This window comes from Artemia franciscana, chromosome 4, assembly GCF_032884065.1.
Source record: "Artemia franciscana chromosome 4, ASM3288406v1, whole genome shotgun sequence".
NCBI classification, from domain to species: Eukaryota; Metazoa; Arthropoda; class Branchiopoda; order Anostraca; family Artemiidae; genus Artemia; species Artemia franciscana.
Window position 1 is genome coordinate 8,790,490 of NC_088866.1, and position 17,571 is coordinate 8,808,060.

Sequence of the window (17,571 nt, forward strand, 5' to 3'; positions counted from 1 at the left end):
AACTTATATGCCTTATCCAATAATTGAATTCTTTGGTTTCTAGTTATTGAATTGTTAGATTATAGAATAAAAATCATCTTTATTTTAACTTAATTTTCACATCTTTATTCTAGGAGGCCTCTGACACAGATACAACAAAACTACCACCAGCCAATAGATATAGAACAGCAGGTGGTGTGAAGATACTGTGATCAATGAATGCTCATCGAATGATGAGTTTTGATTATGGATCAGATGAGGAATAATATGAGGAATTTGGGGCTAGTCCCACGAACTGGAAACACTATAAGTGAGTTTGTTTAAATTCTCTTTGATAATAAATTCTTCTTATTCGTTTACATTTTATTCTTCTATTTTTAATAAGCTGTTACGGCCATTTTTAAATGGTTTTCAATCAAAATAGCCTTGAAAATTTAATGTAAAAAAGCGGGATGCGGATTGGTCGACAGGTTATTATCAAATGATTCTGTCAAATGAATATATTTTTGGAAGGGTGCCACAGGACAATAGATAGTGATATTGGTAAAAATTTCAGCCAAATTTTTCCAAATCTTGTGTGGTAATATAAAAGTTCTGTCTGATATTATCAACATCTTGCATTATATTATCAAAATCTCACCTCATATGATGGGAATCCTCTATTATATTACCAAAATATCACCTTCTAAAATTAGAATCATTCAAGAATTAAACATATATTGCGTGGCATTACCAAAACCGTACCTGACATTAGAAAAATATTTCCTGGTTTTATCAAAACGTGCCTGATCTTGTCAAGATCTATAATTGTGTCATCAAAATCATATCTGCCGTTGCTAAAATTTAACATGGTACTTTCAAATCATCCCTGCTGTTATCAAGATTATAAAATATTGCCAAGTATTACCAAAATGTTGTATGTACTATCAAAATCCCGTGTGATATTATTAAACATCTTACACTACAATCTAAAAATCTCGACTGATATAATGAGAATTCTCAACGGTACTATCAAAACCATCTATTTTAATAAAAAAATCCTGCAAGTCATTAACAAAATTTTGCATGGTATTATCAAAAACCTTAAATGACTTTAATAAAATATTTTCAGCTACAATCAAAACGTGTCTAGTATTAAAAAAATTTAATATGGTGCTATCAAAATCCTTCCCACTATTACAAAAATTTAGCATAGTGCTATCAAAATCGAGTCTGTTATAATCACGATTTCATAATCTTACCAATCATGCAAGTTATTAACAAAATATTTTATGATATTAGGATAATCTTGCAAGCTATTAACAACTTTTAGCTATAATCAAACATGTCTGTTATTACCAAAATATAATATAGTGCTATCAAAAATCCTGTTTGTTATTAAGAAAACTTAACATAGTTCTATCAAAAGCACGTCTGCTAATATCAAGATAAACAAATTTTTGTCAAATAATTTCCATGCCTAACATGATATTATCAAAGTCTGACATGATATTACCTAATGGTGTTAATTTTTGTAAAATCTTGTTTTGCGTTTTCAAAGTCCTGTGAGATATTTTGAGAATCCTTTCCGGCTTTACCTAAACCTTGCAAGTTATTATCCAAATCTAAGATGGTGTTAGAAAAATTGTGTCAGGTACTATCAAAGTATTTTGAAGCATTACCAAAATTTTATGTAATCTTATCAAAATATTGCCTGAAATTATCAAATATCTTGCGCAACATTATCAAATTCCAAACATAGTGTAATGAGTATACACCGGCACTACCTAAATCAGGCAAGTTATTTTCAAAATCTAGAATGGCGTTAGCAAAATTGTGTTTGGTACTATCAAAATATTAAAGGAATTAACAAAGTCTTATATGGTATTGTCAAAATATTACCTGATATTACCAAATGCCATTAGCTACCTTATCAAGCTCCCAATATGGTATAATGTGAAACCTCTATAATATTATGAAAACCTTACGTGTTATTATCCAAATCCTGCAAGTTATAAGCAAAATTTTGTATGGTGCTATGAAAATTTTACCTGATAGTGATAAAAGTATTTTCTGGTAATATCATAACTTGGCGGATATCGTCAAATCTGACGTGACATTATCCAAATCGTGTCTGCCTTTACTAAATTTAAGATAGTCTGATCAAGTTGTGTTTGTCATTATCAGGACTATCAGGATCTTGCCAAGTATTACAAAACTCATGTAAGATATTATAAAGATCTTTTGTGACATTTTGAAATACCTCGCTCCACATTATCAAAATCTCGAGCGGAATAATAGGAATCCTCTATGACTGTTTCAAAACAATGCACAGTATTATCGTAAGCACGCAATTTATTAACAATATCTTACATTGTATTAACATTTCATATTGCAAGTTATTAACAAAACATTTTCAGTTACAATCAAGACGTGTCTGCTATTACCAAGATCTAATATTGTGCTATCAAAATCATGTCACCCTATTAACAATACTTAACACAGTGATATCAAAATCGTGTCTGCTATTATGATGATTATCAAAATCTTTTCAAGTATTATCAAAAACTTATATGATATTGTCAAAGTTTTGTATGATATTATCACATCGTGTTAAATAATACAAAATCTTTTCTTCCATTTTCGATGTCTTGTCTGATTTTTGAGAATCCTTTCTGGTATTACCTAAATCTTGCAAGGTATCATCATAATATAGAATGGTGCTAGCAAAATCGTGTCTGGTAATATCAAATTACTATCAAACATTACCTTATCAAACATTGCCTGAAATTATGAAAAATTTTGCGCTACATTATAAAATCTCACAAGATATAATTTGAATCCTCTATGATAATATTAAATTTTTACATAGTATTATCAAAATATCGCAAGTTAGTAACAAAATCTTGAACGATACTATGAAAATTTTTCCTGAAATTAACAAGAATACTTTTCTGGTATTATCGAAACGTGTCTGATATAGTCAAATCTGACACGATATTATCTAAATCATGTCCGCTATTATAAAATGCATCATTGTGCTATTAAATTGTGTTTGACATTATAAAAATATCAAAACTTTACCAAGTTTTACAAAGCTCTTGTATGAATTTATCAATATCTTGTCTGATTTTACGAAACATATTACACTACATTGTGAAAATATCGACTGGTATAATGAGAATCTTCTATGAAAATATCAAAACCATGAATAGTATTATGAAAATCATGATAGTTACTAACAAAACCATGCATGGTATTATTATTTAATCTCACAAGTTATTAACTAAATATTTTCATGAAAAATCTAGAATCTTTCTGCTATTATCGAAATCTAATATGTTGCTGCCGAAACCATGTTACCTTTTAATGAAACTTGACAAAGTGCTATCAAAATCGTGTCTGAAATTTTCAAGATTATCAAGATCTTATCAAATATTATCAAAATCTTACATGATATTATGAAATTCTTGTATGATATTAGAAAATTCTGTTAAATATTGAAAAATGTTATCTTGCATTATCCGAGTCATGAGAGATATTATGAGAGCTCTTTCTGGTATTACCTAAATTTTGCAAGTTAATATTAAAATCTATAATGGCTATAGCAAAATCGTGTCTGTTAATTTTATCAAAATCAAAATCTTATTATCAAAATCTTCTCCGATATTATGAAAAAGCTTACACCACATTTTTTAAATCTCGGCTGATGTAACTAGAATCCTCTATTGCATTATCGAAACCTTATTTGTATTATCAGCATTATAAAAGTTATTAGCAAAATCTTGCTAGGTAATATCCAAATCTTACCAGACATTAACAAAATATTTTCTGGTACTAGCAAAACGTGCCTAATACTGTAAAAGTCTAAAATGGTATCATCAAAATCATGTCTTCGATTACTAAAATTTGACATAGTACTATAAAATCGCGTCTGCTATTAAAAAGATTATCAAAATCTTGCCTAGTCTTATCAAAATATTGTGTGATACTATCAATGTCCTGTCTGTTATTATCAAACATCTTGCAGTATATTATCAAAATATCAACCGGTATGATATTAATTCTCTATGGTGTTATAGAAACCTAGAATGATATTATGAAAATTTTGCAAGTTATTAATAAAATCTTGTGTCGTATTATCAAAATCTTACCTGACATTAATAAAAGATTTCCCACTACAATAAAAATGTTTGTGCCATTACCCTAATCGAATATAGTGCTATCAAAATCATCTCTAAATTGATAGTATTAGACACGATTTTGCTAGTACCGTTCTAGATTTTGATAATAACTTGGAATATTTAGGTAATGCTAGAAAGGATTCTCATAAAATCTCACTAGATTTTGAAAATATTAGACAAGAATCTGTAGTATTGAATAGCATTTGATAATATCATGCAAAACTTTGATATTGTCACGTAAGGTATTGATAATATCTTACAAGATTTTGATAATCTTGATAATATCAGACACGATTTTTGTATCACTATGTTAAGTTTCTTTAATAGGTAATATGATTTTGATCGTGCCATATTAGATTTTGGTAATAGCAGATATGTTTTGATTGTAGCAGAAAATATTTTGTTATGAACTTTCAAAATTAAATGTTAATACCATGCAAGATTTTGTTAATAACTTGCTTGATTTTAATAATACCATTTATGACTTTGATTTTGTTATAGAGGATTCTCAATATACCATACGCAATTTCGATAATGCAGCGCGAGAGGTCTCACAATATCAGACAAGATTCTGATAATATCACGCAAGAGTTTGGTAATACTTGAGAAAATTCTTATAATCTTTATGATGACAAACACGATTTGATTTCACACTCTGTTAAATTTGATAATAGCAGACACAATTTAAATAATATCGTCTCAGATTTGACGATATCAGACATTTTTTGATATTAAAAGCAAAGTATTTTTTTTAATATCAGGCAAAATTTCCATAATACCATACAAGATTTTGTTAATAATTTACGGGATTTTGATAATAATAGATAAAATTTGCGTAGTATCATAGAGGATTATCATTTTACCATGTTCAGATTTTGATAATGTAGCGCAAGATATTTGATAACTTCAGGCAAGATTTTGATAATATAACATGAAATTTTGGTAATACTATATAACATTTATATATTACCAGACATGATTTTATTAACACCATTCTAGATTTTGATGATAACTTGCAAGACTTGGGTGATACCGGAAAGGCTTCCCTCTATACCTCACGAGACTTTGAAAATACAAGAAAAGAAATTGTAATTGTTAACATGAAATTGTAATATAATTCCAGACTTTGATAATATTATGTAAGGTTTTTGTGTTATTTGGCAAGAATTTTATATTCTTGATAATAGTAGACACGACTTTGATAGTACTGTGCTAGGTTTTCTTAATAGCCAACTTGATTTTTGATATTACTGTATTGGGCTTTCGTAATAACAGACACTTTTGACTGTAGCTGAAAATATTTTGTTAATATCTTGCGATATTGTGATCATACCATACAAGACTTTGTTAATAGATTGCATTATTTTTATAATATGATGTATAGTTTCTATATTGTGAAATAGGATTCTCATTACATTAGTCGCTGTTTTGATTTTGTCGTGCGACATGATTCATAATATCAGAAAAATTTTTGGTAATATCATACAAGAGTTTGGTAATACTTGGCAAGGATTTGGTGATACCTGGCAAGATTTTAATAATTTTGATAATGAAAGACACTTTTTCATCGCGCTATATTAAATTCGGTAATAGAAGACGCCATTTACATAACATTATGTCAGATTTGACGATATTAGACATGTTTTGATTATACCAGAAAATATTTTTGTTAAGATCAGGTAGGATTTTCCAAACACCCTGCAAGATTTTTTGATAACTTGTAAAATTTTAATATTATCAAACAGTTCGTGGTAATGAGCTGTAGTAAGGAGCATCAAAAGCATCGCATTTTAATTCTGATTTCAAATATATAACTTTCATCAATATTAGTTTTACCCATCAAAAGTTAGGAGCCTGAGAAAATTTGCCCCATTTAGAAAACAGGGGGAAAAACCCCCTAAAAATCATACGATCTTAACGATAATCCCACCATCAGATTCAACTTATCAGAGAACCCTATTGTAGAAATTTCAAGCTCCTATCTACAAAAATGTGGAATTTCGCATTTTTTTTTGCCAGAAGATTTCCGTGACAAATCACGGATGCGTGTTTATTTTTTTCCAGGGGTGATCGTATCGACTCAGTGGTCCTAGAATGTTGCAAAAGTGCTCATTCTAATGGAAATTAAAAATTTCTAGTGCCCTTTCTAAGTGACCAAAAAATTGGAGGGCACCTAGGCCCCCTCCTACGCTCATTCTTCCCCAAAGTCACCGGATCATAATTTTCATATAGCCATTGTATCCACCATTGTCGAAAAACCTAATCACTATGTCTTTGGAGACGACTTACTCCCCCGCAGTCGCCGTGGGAGGGGCTGCAAGTTACAAACTTTGACTTGTGTATACATATAGTAATGGTTACTGGAAGTATACAGACGTTTTCAGTTTTTTTTGATTTGGGGGGGAGTTGAGGGGAAGGGTTACGTGGGAGGATCTTTCCATGGAGGAACTTCTCATGGGAGAAGAGACTTTCAATGGAGGGGGCGCAGGATTTTCTAGCATTATTTAAAAAAACAGTGACAAAATAAATATGAAAAGTTTTTTTTTCTACTGAAAGTGAGGAGCAGCATTAAAACTGAAAACGAACAGACATCATAACGCATATGAGGGGTTTACCTCCTCGTAATACCTCGCTCTTTACGCTAAAGTATTTTTAGTAATTACAACTACTTATTCTACGGCATTTGTGATTCAGGGGTCATTCTTAAGGAATTGAGACAAAATTTAAGCTTTAGTGTAAAGAGCGAGGTATCTACGAGGGGTGAGCCGCCTCATATACGCAATAAAAACATACGAATAGAGAAGTTAGCTACGTAAGTTAATTCGTAAGTTACGCATATTTTTTACTTATGAAAACGTTCCTAAAAAAATAAAAGTTATAGTTGCCTTTTTAAGTAATCAAAAATTGGAGGGCAACTAGACCTCCTCCCTCGCTCCTTTTTCTCAAAATCTTCCGATTAAAACTATGAAAAAGCCATTCAGCCAAAAAAATTAATATGCAAATTTTGTTTAATTATTTATGTGCGGAGAGCCAAGATCAAAACATGAATAAATTCAAAAATGTCCAGAAATTAAACAAAAAAAAACAAGTTTTTTTAAATGAAAGTAAGGAGCGACATTAAAACTTAAAACGAACAGAAATTACTCCGTATATGAAAGGGGCTTTTCCTCCTCAACGCTCCGCTCTTTACGCTAAAGTTTTTTACTGTTTTAAACAGTACAGTTAAGAGAAAGAGTCAAACTTTAGCATAAATAGCGGGGCGTTGAGGAGAAAAAGCTCCTTTCATATACGGAGTAATTTCTGTTTGTTTTAAGTTTTAATGTTGCTCCTTACTTTCATTTAAAAAAAACTTGTTTTTTTTTATTATTTAAAGGATGAGCATATCATAGAGAACTTTCATTAGACCACGTGGGATTTTGATATTGTAGCGCAAGTTGTTTTTTAACTTCAGAAATGATTTTGATAATATCACACGGGATTTGAAAGCACTTGGCAAGATTTTCATTATAACAGATATGGTTTTGACTGCTCCTTGTTAAATTTGATAATAACAGACACGATCTTAATAGCCATACTCCTGTCTGTGGTAACTCCTGTTCGTTTTAAGTTTACATTGATTTATTGTTTTACTTTATGTTTGTTTTAAGTTTTATTTCTGCTTTTATTAGGCAAGAAAAAAAAGCTCAAGAAAAACATGTGTAATAGTAGACACGTTTTGATTGTACCTGAAAAAAAATTGTTATTGTCATTTAAGATTGTTGATAATATCATTCAAGATTTTGTTAATAACTAGTGAGATTTCGATATTATCACGTATGGTTTTGATAGTACCATAGATAATTCTCATTATATCAGTCAAGATTTTTAAATTGTATTTTTATGATGTTGGATAATATCAGACAGCGTTTGATAGTACCACACAACATTTTGCTAATACTTGGAAATGTTTTGATAATCTTGATAATAGCATTTCATAATACTATGTGAAATTTGGGGATAGCAGATGAATCACGTTCTGGCCTCTATATAGTTTAACAGGTGATGACCATGCTCATGTTTGTGATAATTCCTGCTCGTTTTAAGTTTATATTGATTTTCTATTTTACTTTCTGTTTGTTTTAAGCTTCATTTCTGTTTGTATTAGGCAAGAAAAAAACAGGCTCAAGAAAAATACCATTTTAGATTCTGATAATATCAGGCATGTTTTCATAGTACCAGAAAATATTTTGGTTAGTGCGAGGTGGAGAATTCTTATCGTGTCTGACAATATTTCCTGATAATTGACGAGATTTTGATAACGTTGCACAAGATTAAGATAATTTTTACTCTGATTTTGATGATAACAGGCACGAAACTGATATCGTAATGCTAGATTTTGATAATATTAGATTGTAACTGAAAATATTTTGTTAATATCAGGTAAGATTTTGATGAAACCATGCATGATATTGTTAACAACATGCAAGGCTTAGGTAATACCAGAGAGATAAACTTATAATGTCTGGCAAGACTTGGATAATGCAAGAAAATATTTTGTAATAACTAGCAAGATTTGGTAATATCATGTAAGATATTAATGCTGCAGTGTAATATGTTTGATCATATCGTACAAATTTTGATAATATTTGACAAGACTTCGATACTTCTGATTATAACAGACACGATTTTGATAGCACTATATTAAATTTTTTTAATAGTGAAAATTATTTTGATAGCATCATATTAGGTTTTGGTAATACTATACACGTTTTGATTGTAGCTGAAAAAAATTGTTATTGTCATTTAAGATTTTTGATAATACCATGCAAGATTTTGTTAATAACTAGTGAGATTTTGATATTATCACGTATGGTTTTGATAGTACCATTGATATTCCGAATTATATCAGTCAAGATTCTTATATTGTATTTATATGATGTTTGATACTATCAGACAGGCTTTTGATAGTAACACACAACATTTTGCTAAAACTTGGCAATGTGTTGATATATTGATGATAGAAGACACGATTTCATAGTACTACGTTAAATTTGAGTAATAGCAGATGGATGACGCTCGGACCTTCAGATTGTTTAACAGGTGATGAAGATACTCCATTTTGTGGTAATTTCTGTTCGTTTTAAGTTTACATTGATTTTTCATTTTACTTCCTGTTTGTTTTAATTTTTATTTCTGTTTGAATTAGGCAAGAAAAAAGGCTCAAGAAAAACATAGCATTCTAATTTTAAATCCTATTTAATCTGCTCAGTTTTTATCGTCATTCCTAAGTCCCTACTCAAAACTTGAACTCAAATAGCGCTGGTTGACCAAGAAACACCCAGTCAGCCCTCTCCCCCCATAACTATTTTCTTATTGCGCAACTGGCACCTGTCAATTTTTATTTTTTTTTAATTGTTCGTTTTAATTTCGTTTTATTTTAGTATTAATTTATTCATTGATGGTATTTTTTCCGTTTTAATTTTCAATTATTATAAACTTCATTATATAATAGCTGATCATCAAAGAGTTCCTGGTAACGACCTGTATCAGGAGCGACCCAGATCAGTAATAACCAAAACTAAAAAAAACAGAATTTTGATAACAATAATGACATCAAGAGAATTGTATTTTTATGAAATTTTAAACACATAAGTTTCATCAAGTTTAGTCTCACCTAGCGGAATTTTCGAGCCTGAGAAAAATTTGCCTTATTTTAGAAAATAGGCGGAAATACCCCCTAAAAGCCATAGAATCTTAAAGAAAATCATATCATCACATTCAACGTATCAGAGAACCCTGCTGCAGAAGTTTCAAGCTCCTATGTATAAAAATGTGGAATTTTGTCTTTTTTGCCAGAAGACAGGTCACGGATGCGTGTTTATTTGTTTTTTTCCCCAGGGGAGGATCTTATTGATCTAGAATATCTCGATAGGGCTCATTACAACAGAAACTAAAGTCCTATTGACCTTTTCAAGTGACCAAAAATATTGGATGGCACCTAGACCCCCTCAACGCTCATTTTTCCCAAAGTCACCGGGTCAAAATTTTAAGATAGCTATTTTATTCAGCTTAGTAGAAAAACCTATTAATTATGTCTTTTGGGACGACTTAATCCCCCACGTTCTCGGGAGGAGGAGCTGCAAGTTACGAAGTTTGACCATTGTTAACATACTGTAATGGTTATTGGGAAGTGGAAACATGTTTTCAAGGGGACTTTTTCGCATTGAGGGGAGGGGGAAGGAAGGTCGGAGTGAGGAGGTTATATGGGAGGATCTTTCCGAGAACAGATTTATCATGAGGGAAGAAAATTTCCTTGAAGGGGCCCTTGGATTTTCTAGCATTATTAAAAAAAATGAAAAAATAAATGAAAAAAGTTTTTTTCAGCTGCAAGTAAGGAGTAGCATTAAAATCTAAAACGAACAGAAATTATTACGTATATAAGGGTTTTTTTCTCCTCCACAATACCTTATTCTTTACGCTAAAGTATTTTTAGTAATTCCAACTATTTATTCTACAGTCTTTGTGATTCAGGGGTCATTGTTAAAGAATCGGCAAAAAGTTCGAAGCTTTAGTGTAAAGAGTGAGGAATTGACAAGGGCACGGACCTCTGATATACGTAATAAAAATATACAAATATAGAAGTTCGTTATGTAAGTTAATTCATAAGTAATGTAAATTTATTACTAATAAAAACGTTCGTAAAAAAAATTCTAGTTGCCTTTTTAAGTAACCGAAAATTGGAAGGCAACTAGGCATCCTCCCCCATCACCTTTTTTTTTTTATCAAAATCGTCCGATCAAAACTATGAGAAGGGCATTTAGCCAAAAAAAAATTAATATACTAATTTCGGTTTAATTATTTTTGTGCGGTGAGCCAAAATCAAAGCATGAATTAATTAAAAAACGTTCAGAAATTAGATATTAAAAAAAGGTTTTTTAGCTGAAAGCAAGGAGCAACATTAAAACTCAAAATGAATATAAATTATTCCGTATGTGAAAGGGGTTATCCCCTCCTCAACGCGTCCCTCTTTATCCTAATGTTTTTTGTTGTTTTAAAAAGTAGAGTTGTGAGAAAGATTCAGACTTTAGCGTAAAGACTGAGGCGTTGAGAAGGAGACAATCCATTTCATATATGGAATAATTTCTGTTTGTTTTAAGTTTTAATGTCACTTCTTACTTGCAGTTAAAAACTTTTTTTCATTTAATAGATAGTAAAAGTGCTCTTTGCTTGTTACACATCACGGATGCGTGTTTATTTGTTTATTTGATTTTTTATAGTTTGTTTTTTTGTCTGTATTTTTTCCCAGGGGTGATCGTATCGACTGAGTGGTCCTAGAATGTCGCGAGAGGGCTCATCCTAACGGAAATTAAAAGTTCTAGTGTCCTTTTTAAGTGACCAAAAAATTGGAGGGCACCTAGGCCCTCTCCCACGCTCATTTTTCCTAAAAGTCACTGGATCAAAATTCTGAGATAGCCATTTTATTCACCATAGTCGAAAAATCTAATAACCATGTCTTTTGGGACGACTTACTCCCCCGCAGTCCCCGTGGGAGGGGCTGCAAGTTACAAACTTTGACCCGTGTTTACATATAGTAATGGTTACTGGAAAGTGTACAGACGTTTTCAGGGGTATTGTTTGTTTAGGGGGAGATTTGAGGGGGGTGGGGGTTATGTGAGAGGATATTCCCATGGAGAAATTTGTCATGGGGGAAGAGAATTTCAATGAAGGGGGCGCATGATTTTCTAGCATTATTTGAAAAAAATGAAAAAATAGGTATAAAAAATTTTTTCTACTGAAAGTAAGGAACAGCATTAAAACTTAAAACGAACAAAAATTATTACGCATATGAGGGGCTTACCTCCTCGTTATACCTCACTCTTTACGCTAAAGTATTTTTAGTAATTTCATCTATTTATTCTACGGCCTTTGTGATTCAAAGCTCATTCTTAAGGAATTGGGACAAAATTTAAGCTTTAGAAAACTAAAAAAAAGGGTAAAGGGTAAAAAAAGGGTTCTTTAGGGCAAAGAACGAGGTATCGACGAGGGTTGAACCCCTTCATGCACGCAATAAAAACATACGAATATAGAAGTTCGTTACGTAAATTAATTCGTAAGTTATGGATATTTTTTACCGATGAAAACGTTTGTAAAAATTAAAAATTGTAGTTGCTTTTTTAAAAAATCAAAAAATTGGAGGGCAACTAGGCCTCCTCCCTCGCTCCTTTTTTCTCAAAGTCTCCCGATTAATCACAATTAACTAATATGCAAATTTCGTTTTAATTATTTATGTGCGGAGAGCCAAGATCAAAACATGTATTAACTCAAAAACGTCCAGAAATTAAATATAAAAAAAACACGTTTCTTAAGTGAAAGTAAGGAGCAACCTTAAAACTTAAAATGAACAGAAATTACTCCGTATATGAAAGGGGCTTTTCCTCCTTATCGCCCCGCTGTTTATGCTAAATTTTCTTACTGTTTTAAAAATAGAGTTAAGAGAAAGAGTCAAACTTTAGCGTAAAGAGCGGGGCGTTGAGGAGGAAAAGCCCCTTTCATATACGGAGTAATTTCTGTTCATTTTAAGTTTTAATGTTGCTCCTTACTTTCATTTAAAAAACTTTTTTTTATTTAATGATAAGTAAAAATTTACGGTATGCAAAAATTTTGTGCTCTAAATTCTTAGCAATATTTTTATTGTAGAATTTTATCTGGATGGGGAGGGGAATTATTGCTCATATATTTTTAAAAAATGCGGATGTTTTGGTTATTGATTGGGCTGAAAATATCCTGACCCCATCCTTTAGAACCCATGAATATGCCTGCTTCGTATATCTTCATTAAATATTACATTAAAGAAAAATATATTTGGTAAATTTACAGATGACACCATAAATTAACTAGGATGAAAGTGAATGCATCACTTCATGCATTTTTATGGTCTTTTATAATTCAATGATGCTTCTTGAGAAAATAACGTTTTCGCCATTAAACAGCTGAAAGGGCTCAACACAGTCCATAGTACCCAAAAATTTAAAAATATCTTTCTAAAAAAAGCTTGCCTAGTAATAAAACTTTACCATTTGTAGCTAATTTAGGAATGGTTATTTTTTTCATTAGTCTAAATAGTAAAATGTTACTATGAAAAAAAAAATTGCAGAAATTTTAAAAAGAGCTAGACACTCCTCAAAATTGCCGTTAGTTTTGCTCTGAAGCCGTACAGGGGTGCTGAAGCAATGCGCCTTTGTGGGGTGAGTGTCAACTCAGCTTGAAGATTCCACTCTTGGTAATCTAAAAAGGGTACTAGAAAAAAAGGGTACTTGGTAATCTAAAAAGGGTACTAGCTCCCACCCAAGTTCTTTTAAACAATCTGTCCAATACGAAATGGCCAGGAAAAAGGATTTTTTGGCCTTTTTCTCACCATTTTTCGGGGGAGAGAACTGGTATTTTTTCGAACATTGTCATTTTTGGCCCGAACATTAGTTTGTAAATTAGATTGTTTTAGCCGCAAAAACTTGTGAATGTAAGTTTCTATATGATTAAAAACAAAAAGTTTTTTGGTCCATTCCCAAGTTTCCGAGCCCACCCCGTTCTTGCAGCAAAAAAAATAATAATTTTGACTCAAAAAATGATCTCTGAAAGTTATTATTATTTTGAACAAAAAAATCTCACATAGTTATTAGATATCATTGGAGGGGGGTCACAAGAATTATAGGCACAAGAAGACAGGGTTGGAATATCTCTACATAAATTAAAGAAACTCTAGGTTTCGCTGTTATAAATTAGACAAGCGAATTTTTAGCTTCTCTTTAGACTTCACATAATGCACGTGCGTATGTATAGATACATAAGGTACGTATATACATACACATATTAAATGCACATAATGCCTTAAAAGTACTTACCAGTAAGCAACACATATCACAAAGCTGTAGATTCATTATAAACCAAATTGAAACTAAAAACTTTATGAAACAAATGCTTAAGTGAGAACCAATGGATGCGTGTGACGTCACATGCAGTTAAAGCTTACCAGGGTTACGCAAAGCCTTTTTTTCTCTATAATTAATTCAAGTCCAAATCTTCTTTCTTTTTTTTTACAAGTGCAAAGATCAGTTATGTCAATTAGATGCTTACCTAAAGCTGTAGAAAGAAGACAAGTATTTTCATAATCATCCAGTGGATTGATCAAGGTGGAGCTGCCCCCCTGTGAACACCAAAGGTATGGATTTTGAGCAGAACTTTTGGAAGGGTTATGAAATATCTGCTATATCCACAAGATAAATTACGGGCCAGTATTCACCTTCCGACACTTTATTATAATTTTTTATAATTTTTTCTTGGGGTGAGAGGGGAGAGGACAAGCCCCAAGTATATTTCTCATCTTATATCTTATAAGATGTATATATATCTTATATAGCAGATATATATATATATATATATATATATATATATATATATATATATATATATATATATATATATATATATATATATATGTATATATATATATCTTATCAAGTATATATCTTATCTTATCTTATCTTATCAGGGGTAACAATTCTGAATCTCGCACTTTTATCGTATTTGCAGAGAGATGGTTACACCAGGTGGCACCATTTATGTTATTTCTTCTTTTTTTTTCTTCTCAGCCATCGTAGCATAGAATGGATATCCATTAAACTGCTCACTCAGTCGCAAATTCTGAAACATAACGCCTCTATAGTGATAAAACTCGTCAAAGGACGACCAAACATGGACTCATATTCGACCAAATTGAAATTGCAAGATGGGCATTTTAATTATAGTAATCGAAAATACAAAAACTTCACCTCCACGGGTCGCATTATATGTTCGGCCGCAGAGGTAAGAGTACTGAACTATACAACTAGCCATTATTAAAACTAGTTTTTTCATAAGACAAGTTTTCAAAGAAAAGTAAAGAGCTCCATTTAGCCAAGAATGACCAAAAATAGAGTAAAATAATCTCCCAAGCGTAAAACTATCGTAAATCACTATCAATAAATAAAAGAAACTCAAAATGAACAGAAATTAAAATAAATAGCCGATTCAAAATCAAAACGAGCAAAAAAAAACATGGGTAAGGCTGATGACCCCTGTGCCTTTTCAAGACCAGAACGCAATTTGCGCCTTGCTGAAAAAAACAAGAGCTAAGAGCTCATATGGCACTTGTGACGAGGTCGGAAGAGCCGAGAGCTCATATGGTACGAGGTTGGAAGAGCCAAGAGCCAAGAGCTCATTTGGTACTTGTGAGAAGGTCAAAACCTAAAGAACCTAATGAAATACCTCATTTTTATAATCTTTCAGAATTAACCCTCGCCCCCACTCCCCCAAAGAGAGCGGATCCGCCCTTCCAACTCCCCCGAATGTCACAGGATCTGGTCGGAATTTGAAATTAGAACTTTATAGCACAAGATCCTTCTAAATATCAAATTTCATTAAGATCTGGTCACCCTTTCGTAAGTTACAAATACCTCAATTTTCAAAATTACCTCCCCCCTCCCAATTCCACCAAAGAGAGCAGATCCGGTCCAGTTATGTCAGTCACGTATCTTAGACAGGTTTCTATTCTTCCCATCCAGTTTCATCCTGATCTCACCGCTTTAAGTATTTTCTAAGATTTCTGGTCCCCCCAACTGCCCCCCCCCCAATTACGTTTGATCCGGTTGAGATTTAAAATAAGATATCGGAGTTACGAGGTCCTTCTAAATATGAAGTTTCATGAAGATCCGATCACTCCTTCGTAAATTAAAAATACGTTATTTTTCTTATTTTTCAGAATTACCCCCCTCCCCGCAATTGAGCGGATCCGTTCCAATTATGTAAATTACGTATGCAAGACTTTTGCTTATTTTTCCAACCAAGTTTCATCCAAATCCCTCCAATCTAAGCGTTTCCCATCATTTTGGGTCTCCCCACCCCAAACTTCCCCCAATGTCACCAGATCCGGTCAGGATTTAAAATAAGAGCTTTGAGCCACGATATCCTTCTAAAAATCAAATTTCATGGAGATCCAATCACCCGTTCGTAAGTTAAAAATACCTCATTTTTTCTAATTTTTCAGAATTAACCCCCCCCCCCAACTACCCAAAAGAGAGCGGATCCGTTCCGTTTATGTCAATCATCTATCTAGGACTCGTGTTTATTTTTCCCACCATGTTTCATCCCGATCCCTCCACTCTAAGTGTTTTCCAAGTTTTAGGTTTCCCCCTCCCAACTCCCCGCCCACATCACCAGATCCGGTCGGGATTTAAAATAAGAGCTCTAAGACACGATATCCTTCTAAACATCAAATTTCATTGAGATCCGATCACCCATTCGTAAGTTGAAAATACCTCATTTTTCTAATTTTTAAGACTTACTCCCCCCCCAACTACCCCAAAGAGAGCAAATAAGTTCCGATCATGTCAATCATGTATCTAGGACTTGCGCTTATTTTTCCCATCAAGTTTCATCCCGATCCCTCTACTCTAAGTATTTTCCAAGATTTTAGGTTTCCCCCCTCCAACTCCCCCCAATGTCATCAGACCCAGTCGGGATTTAAAATAAGAGCTCTGAGACACAATATCATTCCAAACATCAAATTTCATTAAGATCCAATCACCCGCTCATAAGTTAAAAATACTTCATTTTTTCTATTTTTCCGAATTAACCGGCCCCTACTCCCCCCCCCCAGATGGTCAAATCGGGAAAACGACTATTTCTAATTTAATCTGGTCTGGTCCCTGATACGCTTGCCAAATTTCATCGTCCTAGCTTACCTGGAAGTGCCTAAACTAGCAAAACCGGGACTTTAGGTTTTCCCCCTCCAACTCCCCCCAATGTCATCAGATCCGGTCGGGATTTAAAATAAAAGCTCTAAGACACAATATCATTCCAAACATCAAATTTCATTAAGATCCAAATACCCGCTGATAAGTTAAAAATACTTCATTTTTTCTATTTTTTGCGAATTAACCGGGCCCCCACTCCCCCCCAGATGGTCAAATCGGGAAAACGACTATTTCTAATTTAATCTGGTCCGGTCACTGATACGCTTGCCAAATTTCATCGTCCTAGCTTACCTGGAAGTGCCTAAAGTAGCAAAACCGGGACCGACAGACCGACAGACCGACAGACCGACAGACAGACCGACAGAATTGGCGACTGCTATATGTCACTTGGTGAATACCAAGTGCCATAAAAAACGTTTGAAATGTTTTCACCTTTCTTACTTTCATAAATTAAAAACTATCAAAACCGTAAGGAAGGAATTTCAGTAGGCTATATGTCGATTAAACTGACAATCCACGGTCATTTGTTTGTTGTTATTATTTTTTTTTTTTTTTTTTAGTGAAATGCTAATTGTGTTCTCTTACACTATTTTTATTTATTTAAGCTGTAAGAGAAGAAGTAGCAATAGTAGTATCCCCAAAAGTTTCAAATTAATTCCCCT

The 17,571-nt window shown here is 32.6% G+C and overlaps 1 protein-coding gene across 2 annotated transcripts in view; it reads right to left on the reverse strand.

The window, feature by feature from the left end:
* LOC136025950 (uncharacterized) overlaps window positions 1-14,161 on the reverse strand; it is a 30,911-nt gene extending 16,750 nt beyond the window's left edge. For both annotated transcript variants that reach the window (XM_065702052.1, XM_065702051.1), the window contains exon 1: window positions 14,021-14,161. In XM_065702052.1, the coding sequence (XP_065558124.1) occupies window positions 14,021-14,056 (36 nt within the window). In that variant the 5' untranslated portion in view covers window positions 14,057-14,161. The remainder of the gene's footprint in view (window positions 1-14,020) is intronic.
* Between the last annotated feature and the right edge of the window lie 3,410 nt (window positions 14,162-17,571).